The 14,327-nt window shown below is 38.6% G+C and overlaps 1 protein-coding gene across 1 annotated transcript in view; it reads left to right on the top strand.

The window, feature by feature from the left end:
• The window catches only part of UBE3D (ubiquitin protein ligase E3D), a 158,549-nt gene extending 144,745 nt beyond the window's left edge, over nucleotides 1–13,804 (top strand). Inside the window, exon 10 of the mRNA XM_030315906.1 lies at nucleotides 13,224–13,804. Coding sequence (XP_030171766.1) covers nucleotides 13,224–13,244 — 21 coding nt within the window. The 3' untranslated portion in view covers nucleotides 13,245–13,804. The remainder of the gene's footprint in view (nucleotides 1–13,223) is intronic.
• The last annotated feature ends 523 nt before the right edge of the window (nucleotides 13,805–14,327 follow it).

Genomic DNA, 14,327 nt, shown 5'->3' with positions numbered 1-14,327 from the left:
TTTGGGTTTTATTTGCTGTTCGTTTTCCAGCTCCTTAAGGCATAAGGTTAGGTTGTGTATCTGAGATATTTCTTCCTTCTTTAGGAAGGCCTGGATTGCTATATACTTTCCTCTTATGACTGCCTTTGCTGCATCCCAAAGGTTTTGGGTTGTGGTGTTATCAATTTCATTGGCTTCCATGAACTTTTTAATTTCCTCTTTAACTTCTTGGTTAGCCCATTCATTCTTTAGTAGGATGTTCTTTAGTCTCCAAGTATATGTTACCTTTCCAAATTTTTTCTTGTTGATTTCGAGTTTCATAGTGTTGTGGTCTGAAAATATGCGCGTTATGATCTTGATCTTTTTGTACTTACTTAGGGCTGATTTTGTCCCAGTATATGGTCTATTCTGGAGAACGTTCCATGTGCACTGGAGAAGAATGTATATTCTGCTGCTTTAGGATAAAATGTTCTGAATATATCTGTTAAGTCCATCTGGTCCAGTATGTCATTCAAAGCCATTGTTTCCTTGTTGATTTTTTGATTAGATGATCTGTCCATTGCTGTGAGTGGGGTGTTGAAGTCTCCTACTATTATGGTATTACTATCGATGAGTTTCTTTGTTTGTGATTAATTGATTTATATATTTGGGTGCTGTCACATTCGGTGCATAAATGTTTACAATTGTTAGGTTTTCTTGGTGGATAGACCCCTTGATTATGATATAATGCCCTTCTGCATCTCTTGATATAGTCTTTATTTTAAAGTCTAGATTGTCTGATATAAGTATGGCTACTCCAACTTTCTTTTGTTGACCATTAGCATGATAGCGGTTCTCCATCCCCTTACTTTCAGTGTAAAGCTGTCTTTAGGTCTAAAGTGTGTCTCTTGTAAACAGCATATAAATGAATCTTGTTTTCTTATCCATTGTTACCCTGTGTCTTTTGATTGGAACATTGAGTCCATTGACGTTTAGAGCGAGTACTGAAAGATATGCATTTATTGCCATTATGATGCTTGTAGAGTTGGCGTTTCTGGTCCTTCCTAATCTTTTGTTGCTTTTGGTATTTATTTATTTTTATTTATATATTTTCATCTTTTCTCCCTTAAAAAGTCTCCCTTAAAATTTCTTGCAGGGCTGGTTTAATGGTCACAAACTCCTTTAATTTGTGTTTGTTTGGGAAACTTTTTATCCCTCCTTCTATTTTGAATGACAGCCTTGCTGGGTAAAGAATTCTTGGCTGCATATTTTTCTGATTCAGCACACTGAATATATCCCGCCACTCCTTTCTGGCCTGCCAAGTTTCTGTGGATAGGTCTGCTGCAAACCTGATCTGCCTTCCCTTGTAGGTTAGGGACTTTTTTTCCCTTCCTGCTTTCATGATTCTTTCCTTGCCTGAGTATTTTGTGAATTTGACTGTGATATACCTTGTTGATGTTTGGTTTTTGTTGAATCTAATGGGGGTCGTCTGTGCTTCCTGGATTTTGATGTCTCTGTCTTTCCCCAGGTTAGGAAAGTTTTCCATTATGATTTGCTCACATAACCCTTCTACCTGTATTTCTCTCTCTTCCTCTTCTGGGACCCCTATTATTCTGATGTTGTTCATTTTTAATGAGTCACTGATATCTCTAATTCTTAAATCATGCTCTTTTGCCTTAATCTCCCTCTTTTTTTCTGCTTTGTTATTCTCTGTAAGTTTGTCCTCTATATCGCTGATTCTCTGTTCTGTCTCATCCATCCTTGCTGCCACAGCATCCTTTCAAGATTGCAGCTCAGTTATACCGTTTTTTATTTCACAATTAACCAATTTACAAGAAAAACAAATTATTAAACAAACATTTGGGAGAATGTTTAAACTCATAGCAAGTAAATAAATTCAAAAAGCATTGTTATTTTTTTTAATTAAGTTTGTGCTGATTAAAAAACAAAGACCTAATGCTAATGGCATTGCCAGTTGGTACAGCTCACTGGAAAAAATATGCATCAAATTATAATAATATTTATACCTTTCAATCTAGTAATCCCATTCCTGAGACTGAACCCTAAGGGAATATTGTAAAATATGGAAAAAAAAATCTGTAAACATGAAAATGATTGATGCTTATGATCTTAATAAACCTGGGAACAACTTAAGTTTGTAATGGATTAAATTAAGATGGACTATTTTACAGCTATTCAAATATGAATAAAGACTTACTGAGCAACATATAAAACTGTTGATGATATCAAAAATTCTGCACATATGATAATCGATATAAAAATGTATCTTAAAACTATATAGAAATAGGCCCAAGTGATAATTATGTTAGATTTTATAGTACATTTTTTTTCCTTTTTCTCCATATGTTCTCTAAGGTAATATTACTTTTAAGAGTAAAATTACAGGGGCACCTGCCTGGCTCAGTCGCTTAAGTGTCTGACTTGGGCTCAGGTCATGATCTCGCGATTTGTGGGTTCGAGCCCCACATCGGGCTCTGTGCTGACAGCTCAGAGCCTGGAGCCTGCTTTGGATTCTGTCTCTCTCTCTCTCTGCCCCTCCCCCACCCATGCTCTGTCTGTCTCTCTCTCCCTCTCTCAAAAATAAATAAACATTAAAAAATTGTTTTAAGGGGCGCCTGGGTGGCGCAGTCGGTTAAGCGTCCGACTTCAGCCAGGTCACGATCTCGCGGTCCGTGAGTTCGAGCCCCGCGTCAGGCTCTGGGCTGATGGCTCAGAGCCTGGAGCCTGTTTCCGATTCTGTGTCTCCCTCTCTCTCTGCCCCTCCCCCGTTCATGCGCTGTCTCTCTCTGTCCCAAAAATAAATAAACGTTAAAAAAAAATTTATAAAAAATTGTTTTAAAAAAGTAAAATTAGAATTTAAGTCTAATGTATTCAGTGTGAAAAAAATATTTATTGAGTGCCTATTATGTACCTGGAAATTTTGCTATGACATTTTGAATTTTTAAAAATGCCAGAATACTTTCTTCATTATTTACTCCAGGGCAATAAAAAAGCAAAAAAAGAATGTGCTTAGTGGACTATTTAGAATAAGTGGTTCATATACAACCTAAGATTTAAGGTGCTATTGTGTGTAACCTAAGCATTTAATGCCAGGCTGTCAGCCCAACCACATTAAATATAATGGTGTTCTGTCTCACTGTAGCCATCTGCTTCAGGACTCATTCCAAAATTATCTTACTAGCTTACTCAGGTCATTCCACTGAGGAAATGAAATATCAGTGATATATTGACCAGAACATCAATGTGGGCAAGATTTTAAATAATGTATCTCAAGCTACATGTAGAGGTAACTGGATTGAAGTAAGCTAGACAAGATCATTTGCCAAGAATTGTAGCATTATTGGGGCACCTGGATGGCTCAGTGGGTTAAGCGTCTGACTTCAGCTCAGGTAACGATCTTGAGGTTTGTGAGTTCAAGCCCCACATCAGGCTTGTGCAGACAGCTTGGAGCCTGGAGCCTACTTTTGATTCTGTGTTTCCCTCTCACTCTCTGCCCCTCTCTGACTCGTGCTTCCTCTCTCTCTCTCTCTCTCTCTCTCTCTCAAAAATAAATAAACATTAAAAAAATAGAAAAAATAATTGTAGCATTATTTTTTGTTGAAATTTTTATTTAAATAGTTGTACATTCACTTGTTGTTATCAGAAATAATGTAAAAGATTACTTGTGTCCTTTACCCAGGTTCCCCAAAGGAAACATTGTTCAGAACTGTAGTATATTGTCACAACCAGGGTATTGACATGGTATGGTCCCTCCCATCTTACTCAGATTTCCCTGGTTTTATTTTATTCCTCTGTGTATGTGTGTGCATATGTATGAAGTACCACACAATTTTATCGCTGTATGTTTGTTTCCAACACCATTGTCAAGACACTGAGCAGTTGCGTTGGCAGTTAAACCAGGATCCATCCTGTTGCCCTGTTATAATCACACCATCTCTCCCCTCCCACTACCCCTAACCCCTGGCAACCAATACTCTGTCCTCTCTTTGTAAAAATTTCTCATTTCCAAATGTTATATACAATGGATCAGAATAGAAAATCCAGAAATAAACCCACAATTATATGTTCAAGTAATGTTTGACAAAGCAGGAAAGAATATCTAATGGGAAAAAGTCTCTTCAACAAATGATGTTGTTAAAACTGGACAACAACATGCAAAAGAATGAAACTGGACCACTCTTTTACACCAAACACAAAAATAAATTCAAAATGGATTAAAGGTCTACATGTGATACCTGAAGCCATAAAAATCGTAGAAGAGAACACAGGCAATAACTTCTTTGACATCAGCTGTAGCAACTTCTTTCTACATATGTCTCCTGAGGCAAGGGAAACAAAAGCAGGAATAAACTACTGGGACTACATCAAAATAAAAAGCTTCTGCACAGTGAAGGAAACAAACAACAAAACTAAAAGGCAGCCTGTGGAATACAAGATGTTAACAAATGACATATCTGATAAAGGGTTAGTTTCCAAAATGTATAAAGGACTTATAAAACTCAACACCCAAAACAAATAATTCAGTTAAGAAATGGGCAGGAGACATGAACAGACATCTCTCCAAAGAAGACATCCATCCAGTGGCATCTGGATGGCTCAGTTGGTTAAGCGTCAGACTTCAGCTCAGGTCATGATCTCACAGTTCATGGGTTTGAGCTGTGTGTCGGGCTCTGTGCTGACAGCTCAGAGCCTGGAACCTGCTTCAGATTCTGTGTCTTCCTCTCTCTCTGCCCCACCCCTTCTCACACTCTGTCTTTCTCTCTCTCAGAATTAAATAAATATTAAAACATTTTTTTAATTAAAAAAAAGACATTCATCCAATCAGCCTCGCTTCTCATCAGAGAAATGCAAATCAAAACTACAAGGAGATATCACCTCACACCTGTCAGATTGGCTAAAATGAACGACACAAGAAACAACAGGTGTTAGCAAGGGTGTGGAGAAAGGGGAACCCTCTTGTACTGTTCATGGTAATGCAAACTAGTGCAGCCACTGTGGAAAACAGTATAGAGAGTCCTCAAAAAGTTATGAACTTTTTATAATCAGTCTTATGATCCAGCAATCACACTACTGGGTATTTACCCAAAGATTACAAGAACACTAATTCAAAGGGATACACCCATGTCTTTATAGCAGCCTTATTTACAGTAGCCAAACTGTGGACAGAGTCCAATGTCCATCAACTGATGAATGGATAAAGAAGAAGTGGTATATATACAATGGAATATTATTCAGCCATAGAAAAGAATGAAATTTTGCCATTTGTAATGACATGGATGGAACTGGAGAGCATAATGCTACATGAAATAAGTCAGAGAAAGACAAATACCGTATGATTTCACTCTCATACATTTTGAGGTCGGCTTTTTTTAACTCAGCATAATTCTCTGGAGATTCTTCCAAGTTGCATGTATGTGTAATTTGCTACTTGTTATTGCTGAGTAGTATTCTACAATATTGGTATACCACAGTGGGTTTAACTATACACCTGGTCTGATTCCAGTTTGGGGCTATTAAAATAATGCTCCCATAAATATTTGTGTCCAGCTTTTTGTGTGAACATAAAGTTTTCATTTCTCTGGGTTAAATGTCTAAGACAGCAGTTGCTGGATCATATAGTAAATACATGTTTGCTTTTCAAAGAAATTGCTAACCCATTTTCTAGAATGCCCATACCATTTTATATCCACCACCTCCCAAGCAGTATATGGAAGATTTTGTTTCTTTGCCAGCTTTTTGGTGCTGTCATGATAGCCTTTATTTTTAATGAAAAATTGGGACAATTTTGTTTACCTGAACTAACCAAATAATTTTGGTAGAAACCCATGTGGGGTAACTAGATTTAGAAAAGAAAACCACATTGAGGCATATCAGAAGCTATCTTTTCCAGCCCCTCCTCACCCCAAAATCATTTACTTAACTGTTAACAGCCTAATTTTACACAGTAGATCAGTTTGAGATATTTGGCCCCTTCAATCTCTAGATAATTAACAAAAAGCACTCAGCTCTCCTTTTGTAGATGTTGGGCCCAATATCCTTTATCAATATCAGGAAATAGGACTGGACATTGTTTCTTTCTTCCTTGTTTGACAGTCTTACTGTTTTCTAGAAGAAAAAATATTTAAAAAATTTTTTTAATGTTTATTCTTTTTATGTTTATTTGTATTTTTTTTTCTTTAGCGTTTTTTTTTTTTTTTTGAGAGAGAGAGAGAGAGAGAGAGAGAGACAGAGCACGAGTGGGGGAGGGGTCGAGAGAGAGGGAGACACAGAACCTGAAGCAAGCTCCAGGCTCTGATCTGTCAGCACAGACCCCGACACGGAGCTCACACCCACAAACTCTAGACCATGACCTGAGCCAAAAAGTTGGATGCGTAACTGACTGAGCCACCCAGGCGCCCCGAAAAAATGTGTTTTATAAGGATTTTTGGACCCCCTAGACCAGTGTCTTCCTTTTGCACTGGTCTGGAAATGAAGATGCTGGATTAGGATTTAGACTTGTGTTTGAGTCCCTCTTCTTATTAGCTGTGCCACTATAAATAAGTCCCTTTCTAAGTTTGTTCGGCTGCGTAAAATGAATGGATTAGACCAGTGGCTCTCAGACTCTAACATACAGTAGAGTCACCTGGAGGACTATTAAGACACCAATTGCTGGGCTCCATCCCTAGAGTTTCTGATTCAGCAGATGTAGAATAGGGCACAAGAATTAGCCTAACAATTTCCTGGTGATGCAGATCAAGCTTGTCCAGAGACAACACGTAGGGAATCACTGGACTAGATTATGCTAAAATACCCTCTGGGCCCAATAGTCAATACCATCCCTTAACCCCCAAAGAAAGCCCTCAAATTTGCTTTCTTGTAAAATGTTTTGTATTTATCTTTTTTTTCTTAAAGTGATACAGATATATAGTGGAATTTAATGCAGCCATTAAAAAAATATCATAGAAAAATAATCATTGTTATGGGAAGATCACCACAATAGATTATTAGGCTAAAAAGGACCTATATATTACAAAGCAGCATATATAAAAATGTCCAGTTACACATAGATAATAGAAGTCTAGAGAGCTATATCTAAAGTGTTAGTAGTTATAGCTGATAGTGGAGTTACAAAAATTTTATTTTCCTAATTTTGTCTGTAATTCATATAATCATTAATCAGTTATTAAAAAAAAACTGAGCAATACAACTCTCGATTGCTCTAAGTTTTAAGAATTACAGTAAAGAACTTATTGAATACTAACCAACAACAGTAAGCTGTTCAGGTATGATATACTATTGTCTAGGACCATTTGCAAAGGCAGCGATGAACCTCCTTAGCCTTTTCCCTGAAAAAAGTGTGGTAAATCACCCTTGTGCCTTCTTCCTACTTGATAGAATTCTGCACTCACGCACCTGCATCTGAATAGGTCTGGCCCCAGGACCACTCATTACAGCATCACATCACTGCCTACTTAATGTAGGCACTTTTCCAACTGTTAGCCAGTGGGATCCACACTGCTAACCTCACAAGCTAACCTCTCCTCCATCCTTGATAATGGGTCAGAAAGTGTTTTATCAGGCAGCTTTCTGCCTTAGTCGTATCTCTCTTAGAACAATTAATATTTACAAGTAAAATAGGAATTTAAAAACATCACTGAAATAAGTCTGTTTAGATGGCAGAAACCAGTCATCTGCTATAGAAGGGTATTTTGTTTCCCATGTGTGTTCATGTCCCTGCCTGGGATTTCTAATTGTACTGATATCCCAGGTATGTCATCTTCTTCAACACTCATTCATGTCAATGTTAAGAGAGATAGAAAAGAATGAACATAGCTGCCTTGAAAGATTACTTATTAAAGTAGTTTTGCTACTAAATATTTGAATTCATTGATACTGGAGAAAAATACTCCTTTGTTTCTGAGCTCTGACAACTGTTTCTGAATAAACTTGTTTGGTAAGAGGCCTGTCGCCAACAGGACAATGCAGTGGGATTGTCACAACACCACATCCACAGCTGTGGTTGTATCGCTGGTTCTCTTCTGCCAAGTTATCTCCTGTAGATATTCCATAGGATTGAGAAGTTAAAAAGACCTTTTGATATATGAGTGATGGTGTATTTATTGTGGTAGCACTGTTTTTTTTATATTGTGCATCTGAACATCCACCCAGAATTATTGATTTTAACAAATGTGTCTTGTGCTGGAGGCAGTATTTTTTATGTAACATCTAAAGACTACTGCCATAGAAACGTTCACCCCATGGGTTTGCTGTCATTAGCACAGTTATTCATTTGCTTTATATAACTGGAGGCTTCAGTGATCGCATCAGAACCACTTGTTCACTATAGTGTTACAGTAGCACCATCCAATGCCAACAATATTCTCCACCATCCCCTTGTTCCAAAAGAAGTGAGGAGAATTTTATGTCTAGAACTTACTTGCTTTGGTGAATAGGATCAAGATCTAGTGACCGTTGAATTTGTCCATGTTTTCAGCTCTATGTACAGATGAAGGGACATCAGTCCTAGTTTCTCCCCCACACATCTCTCTCTTCTGATACGAGACATACTGCTGGCTTTCCACCTAGAAGTCCACTGGGAAACAGCCAATCTTAGCTTAACTGGTTCCCGCATAGATGAAAATCAGCAGGCTTTTTATTTATATTTAAATTATCATAGTGCATCCATGGCTTAAAGAAAATACAAGGCCAAGGTTTAAATTAAGTTACAGACATCCATCTTACTCTTTCTTTACTATTTTCTACAAGCTCTTACGGATTTTGTGCAGAAAGTCAGGAGTTGGAAGGCTGCATGGATGTTCCCTTAGTCTGGAGTCTCGGTCTGCAGTTGAGTATACACATAATTGTTGTCATTTTGGAGGGAGAGGATCTTCTTCCTTATTGTATTGTTTCTTTGGTCTTTTGTTGCATCCTTCCAGTTTGCTAGTCATTCATTTAGCAAGCCACCATCCTTAAGCAGGAAGAAGTGTTTGCCACTCTGTGCCATGCCAGATTTTGCCTCCCCCTGTCAACACAGTATTCATAATTAGGGTAATAAAGACCTCTCTTAGGGTCTGCCTCAGAAATCTTACTTCCTTTCATAACCCAAGAATGGTATTTTTCTCCCAGCGGGTGTTAGGCATCCATCTCAAAACTTATCCCACATTATTAGAATCATCTCATTCCGTAGCTGTCTCCCCCACCAGCCTCTTAGCACCGGGGGAGAATGCCTTCTCAGTGTGGTCTGACTGGGCCAGTCACTGAGCGTGTAGACAGTACCTAATGATTAAATGAATTGAATGAATGAAGCCAGGCTGCCACCCCAGAGAGAGAAATCTTATGCTATTTATCCAACTCAAAAAGATGAGTCCAGGTATTATCAACATGGGCCTGATCAATGCTGAATTAGTGAGTTAGTAAAAATTAGTTACTGTTATTTTTTAATGTTTATTTATTTTTTATTTTTTTCTTCAAACTTTTTTTTATGTTTTATTTATTTTTGAAAGAGAGAAAGACAGCATAAGCAGGGAAGGGACAGAGAGAGAGGGAGACACAGATTCTGAAGACAGGCTCCAGGCTTTGAGCTGTCAGCGCAAAGCCCGATGCAGGCTCGAACCCACAAGCTGTGAGATCATGATCTGAGCTGAAGTCAGCCACTTAACTGACCGGGCCACCCAGGCGCCCCACTTAATATTATTTAAGATGTTAAATGTATTTGATAAATGCTTGAGTCATTTTCTGAAATTATTTTTATATTTATATTTATATTTTTTGTTTTGTAAAAGAAATTTGACTTTTGAAACTGTTGTATAGTATAAAGTATAAACTCTTCTGATATTTTTCTGAAATTATTTTTATATTTACATTTATATTTTTTGTTTTGTAAATGAAATTTGATTTTCGAAACTGTTTTATAATATGAAGTATAAACTCTCTTCCGTGTCATAAAACATTCTATTTCAGAACATAACTTTGAACGTGAGCCATACCTAAAAAAAATACATATTTAAGGCATGGTTTTATATATTTAATATCTGCAATACTCTTTAAAGAACATTTGTGTGTGGCTATGCTTATTCTAAAGAGTTTCTTCTAAAGCTTGCAGTTGCTATGAAATTCACATTTTCCAGTATTTTACTGTTTTATCTGTCTTGTTTAGCACACCCCAAAGCACTTAGATAGCCTTTTCTTTTAATGTTAATCTTGTGCAGCCTGCCTTGACAGCATATTTTTTTATTGATTGAAATTTCAAATCTATGCTGAGGAATTGAATTTAATAATATAAATTTGTTAACTAAGATAAAAGAACATTAAAAAGTGTTTAACATATTCTGTAAATGTATTAAAGCATTTTAAACTGAAATTTGGTCAGCTATCACATCAGCCTAGCCCTGTTTGTTGTGGTTTAAGAAGATTGTTTTTAGGTGATGACTCAAAGCAGAGACATTATTTTTAGACATCTTTACCTCCTCGCCCTCTTCCTATTCCCAACTGTCCAAATTCAAGTGCACAGAATAGGGAGACTCAAACCTTACAGCCAATAGGAAAGAGTCCCATTTCTGTTGTTTTTAAATAATAATATATACTTTTGTAACTATAAGTTCCAGAAATGTATCAATGGAGCCTCAAGCTGTGGCTGTGCTCATGTACTCTGAAAAGCCTTAAAACTTTTACTTTTGAGACTCAAACTAAAAAGATGAAATACAGAGAGTTTTCTTAGTGTAATGAAACAAAATTATCCTCAGAATAAATGGCAGTTAGGGCGAACAGTTTTTGCTGTCATCGGTAAAAGCTAGAGAACACAAAATCAGCGTTAGAAATGCTGAAACATATTAACTCGCAGTGTTTTAAATAAAAAGAAGCTAAAATGCATTGTACAGTACCTGTTCCCAAGGATGATTGCAGTTTTTTGTTATTAAGAACTGCAAAATACATTATGTACTTGGCAGGCAGAATTATGAAAACTAGACATGAAAAAAAAAGACATATTGGGTCAAATTCTAAAGTTTTCCCTTCTTGGTGCGGGGGGAGGGGGCTCCATTTTGCATTATTTAATCAGCTCAGTCTCTTGTGTAATAGTTCCATCCTGAGTTCATATTCACAGGCATGCAAAAGAAAATAAATCTTTGATATTTGAGGCAATCATAAAGATTAAAAGTCCCCAAACCTCTGCAGTTTACCTCATTCTTTTGAAAACTTCTAGTGGGAAAAGCACGGGTTAGGAATCAAAATTTCTTCCTGAGCCCATTATTGCCACTTAATAGCTTTGTATCCTGAGCAAGTCACTTAATTTTTCTGAGCTTCTGTTTCTTCATTTGCTTTATGTAAATCACAGGTTATACTCAGGATGAAAGCAGTCCAAATAGGCTTCATAAACTATGAAGTGTTGTACGAGTTTCAGATAGGTCCAGTTATAATTCCCGTTTTGCAGATGAGGAAAGGCTGAAGGAGGCTGCTAACAAGATTGTTGAAGGTCACACAGCTGGTGAATAGAGATCTAGCTTTAAGCGCTTATGTCTATAATGTTGGTATTTTTCAGCATCAGCACTATTGACATTTTAGGGCTGATAATTCTTTCTTGTGGAGGGCTGTCCTGTGCATTATAACACGTTTAACAATACCCCTGGCCTCTACTCCCTAGATGCCAATAGCGTCCCCCAATTTATGATAACCGAAACGTCTGCAGACACTGCCAAATGTCCCCTGGTGGGTAAAATCACCCCAAGTTGGGAACCGCTGGTCTGTCTGTGTGATTCCAGGGCTAAAGTTATTAACCACTTTTATGGTGATGTTTATCAGTGGTATTATTCTGAGTGGTTTCTGGTTGGAATACTCCACGACATAGCAATTTTCCGAATTAAAAAGGAGACAACTGGTTTTCCTATTTCTCAATATTAACAGTGGCATTGTCTTCTTTGGAAGGTCTTCCCCATAAACTGTTCTAACAGAAGCAGAGTATCACCTGACAGAGACGCTATCTACAGTGATCCAGAAGCCAGACTGATAACCTTTCCCCTGTAATTCCATGGTCATCCCCTAAGGGGCCCCACTGTTCTCTCTTGAACAGCCCCATCTCCTCTGGTGTATTCATGGGCTCCTGATTGATATCTGTTATCAGCTGAAAGGCAAGGGAGAGGAACACATGTATTTTCATAACCATTATCTCATCTAATCCTCACAGTAAGCCCTTGAGATTTGTATCAATTGTCTGTGTTTACATTTTGTTTAGGAATCTTAACCTTTCTTCTTTGCCTGCTCCTTCAACTTTGGTGTTCTCATTGCAAAACTTGATATAGAAAACTCAGCAGGAAGTTGATATGGAAACGCAGCAGGGGCCTTTCTCACCAGCTCTGTATGAAGAGTAACAGCCTTCTGAATTACTCAACAGAAAGCCGATGCTTTCTGCCCTGCATGACTCTTCCTTTTTCCTTTCCCCTTAACAGGGATCATTAAATACATGCCTCCTTTGACTGCATTTGGGGACTTAAGAACCAACTGTCCGGGAGTAGAATGTTTTTTAGTTCTGTTGCTCACTCTTTCCCCCAAAAAAGGCCAAGCATGACTTTGCCAGTCCTCCCACACTTCCCCATCTTTGTCTCTAATCTGCAGTCTGCGCTCTTCCTGATACTGGGACAGTTCCCAATTTATTTATCACTTCTGAACTCAACTTTTATGATCAACTTTAGTGTTTGTTTCTCTGTTGTTTAAAACTCCTGGGGGAAATAGATGCATTTGATCTGGGCCTCATTAAATAATCTGAAACGATTTTGTACGTAGACCTGTCTGAATTTTTTTAAACACAAAGTTTTAAGATCAGTTGCTACCGACAAGCACAATAAATATAACTGAATGTGATTAAAAGCATTCACACGACCTGGGGAGAGGCTGGCAGTGAGGAGCTGGACTTGGCGGGAATCTTCTGGACTCAAACTTCTGCTCACGGGAAGTCCAAAATAAGGCAGTCTGAAACAATGGGAAGGAGGACTGGATTACTTCACGGCCGTACAGCTTCAGTGTCAATTAAAACTTATTTATTTTTTTCTTTAAAGTGCATGCGAAGCATGTTAATTACTACATGGTTCATTTAAAAAGGAGTAATTGGCTCCCGCTGTAAAATGGCAGTGTCTCCCCGGACCCAGGAGTTATTTTTCTTTTGTAGATCAGCATGCGTCTCTATTGACCAGAGTTCCCTGATTCTGATTTGACGTGCACTGAACCATTTCATCATGTTATATAAGTGAAGCATCGTGGGTTTTTTCCTTCTCCAGGTGGCCTTTTTGAAGATGTAACTGTTGGAGCCGAGGCATTCCTGTCCCTGGAAGACAGCTCTCCCGCACAGAGCACCCCAGAGGCCAGCATTCTGCACAGTTGGCAGCCATTACAGAGACAAGAACCAGAGCTACTGAATAAGAGCATCGCGTCGAAGTTGTGAGTTTACTGGTTCGCATATACTCTCCATGAGAGGAGTTCACTTCAAATCTTTGAAGAACCAAGACTGTGAAGAACGTTGTCATAGCAGGTTGAGGAAAGTGTAGAAGTTATGTCTCTATTTCCTACAGAGAGGAATATTCCAATATGTGCCGCGTCAGCACCACCTGGAAGGAGATTAGCTAGTGGAGTCCCATCTGTCCTTTGTGGAACGCAGTGAGGGGCTTCACTGGTGGATCTGAAAGTTAACTGCCGTACATCCAAGCAAATAAACTTACATAAGCTTCCCATTTGGTTTGTTTCAAACAAATGTTTAGAAAGAAAAATAATGGGAATTTGTATGCCTTATTCAGAAGAGATGCTCAGTGAATAAATGTTTGTTGAATGGTTATCACATTAAAGGTTTTCCTGTTTATGCAGGCCTGCATGGGTTCCTTTTCTTTATTTCCTTTACCAAATACTGTTGCTGATCAACAGATACACCTCACTGGCGTCCCAGTATAGACTGGTCTTAATCCTTGTGTGCCAGAGCCGGTGGAGAGGAAGCCGTGGAGCGAGCATGATGGAGCTAGGGAGATTGCTACAGAGCATCACGGCGAGCTGCTGATTTCACAGAGACGGTTGGATCCTCGCCCACAGTCCCCCAGCTCCGGGCAGAGCTGCTCCGAGAGCCAGGCAGATCCCCTGTCTGTCACGAGGACAGTCTGGATCTGCACCCGTACCTGCTGCTCGCCCAACCTTGTGGTGTTCATCCTAGCCTACAGGCTGCCTTATACGTCTGTGCCCCCAAAACGCTGGGTTTTACGTCCCCGGATTTCCTAACACCCAAAACGTGGGTGTCACTTGGCCTTGTGCTTTAGCGAACTTTCTGTTTCACCCAGACCCTTGTCCTGCCAGCACAGCCATGCTGCGGCACTCCTAATGTGTAAGGGGCAGACTGACAC

The sequence above is a fragment of the Lynx canadensis genome, chromosome B2 (assembly GCF_007474595.2).
Source record: "Lynx canadensis isolate LIC74 chromosome B2, mLynCan4.pri.v2, whole genome shotgun sequence".
Lineage (NCBI taxonomy): Eukaryota > Metazoa > Chordata > Mammalia > Carnivora > Felidae > Lynx > Lynx canadensis.
Note: the sequence above shows the minus strand (reverse complement) of the source record. Positions and strands in the feature narration are given on the sequence as shown.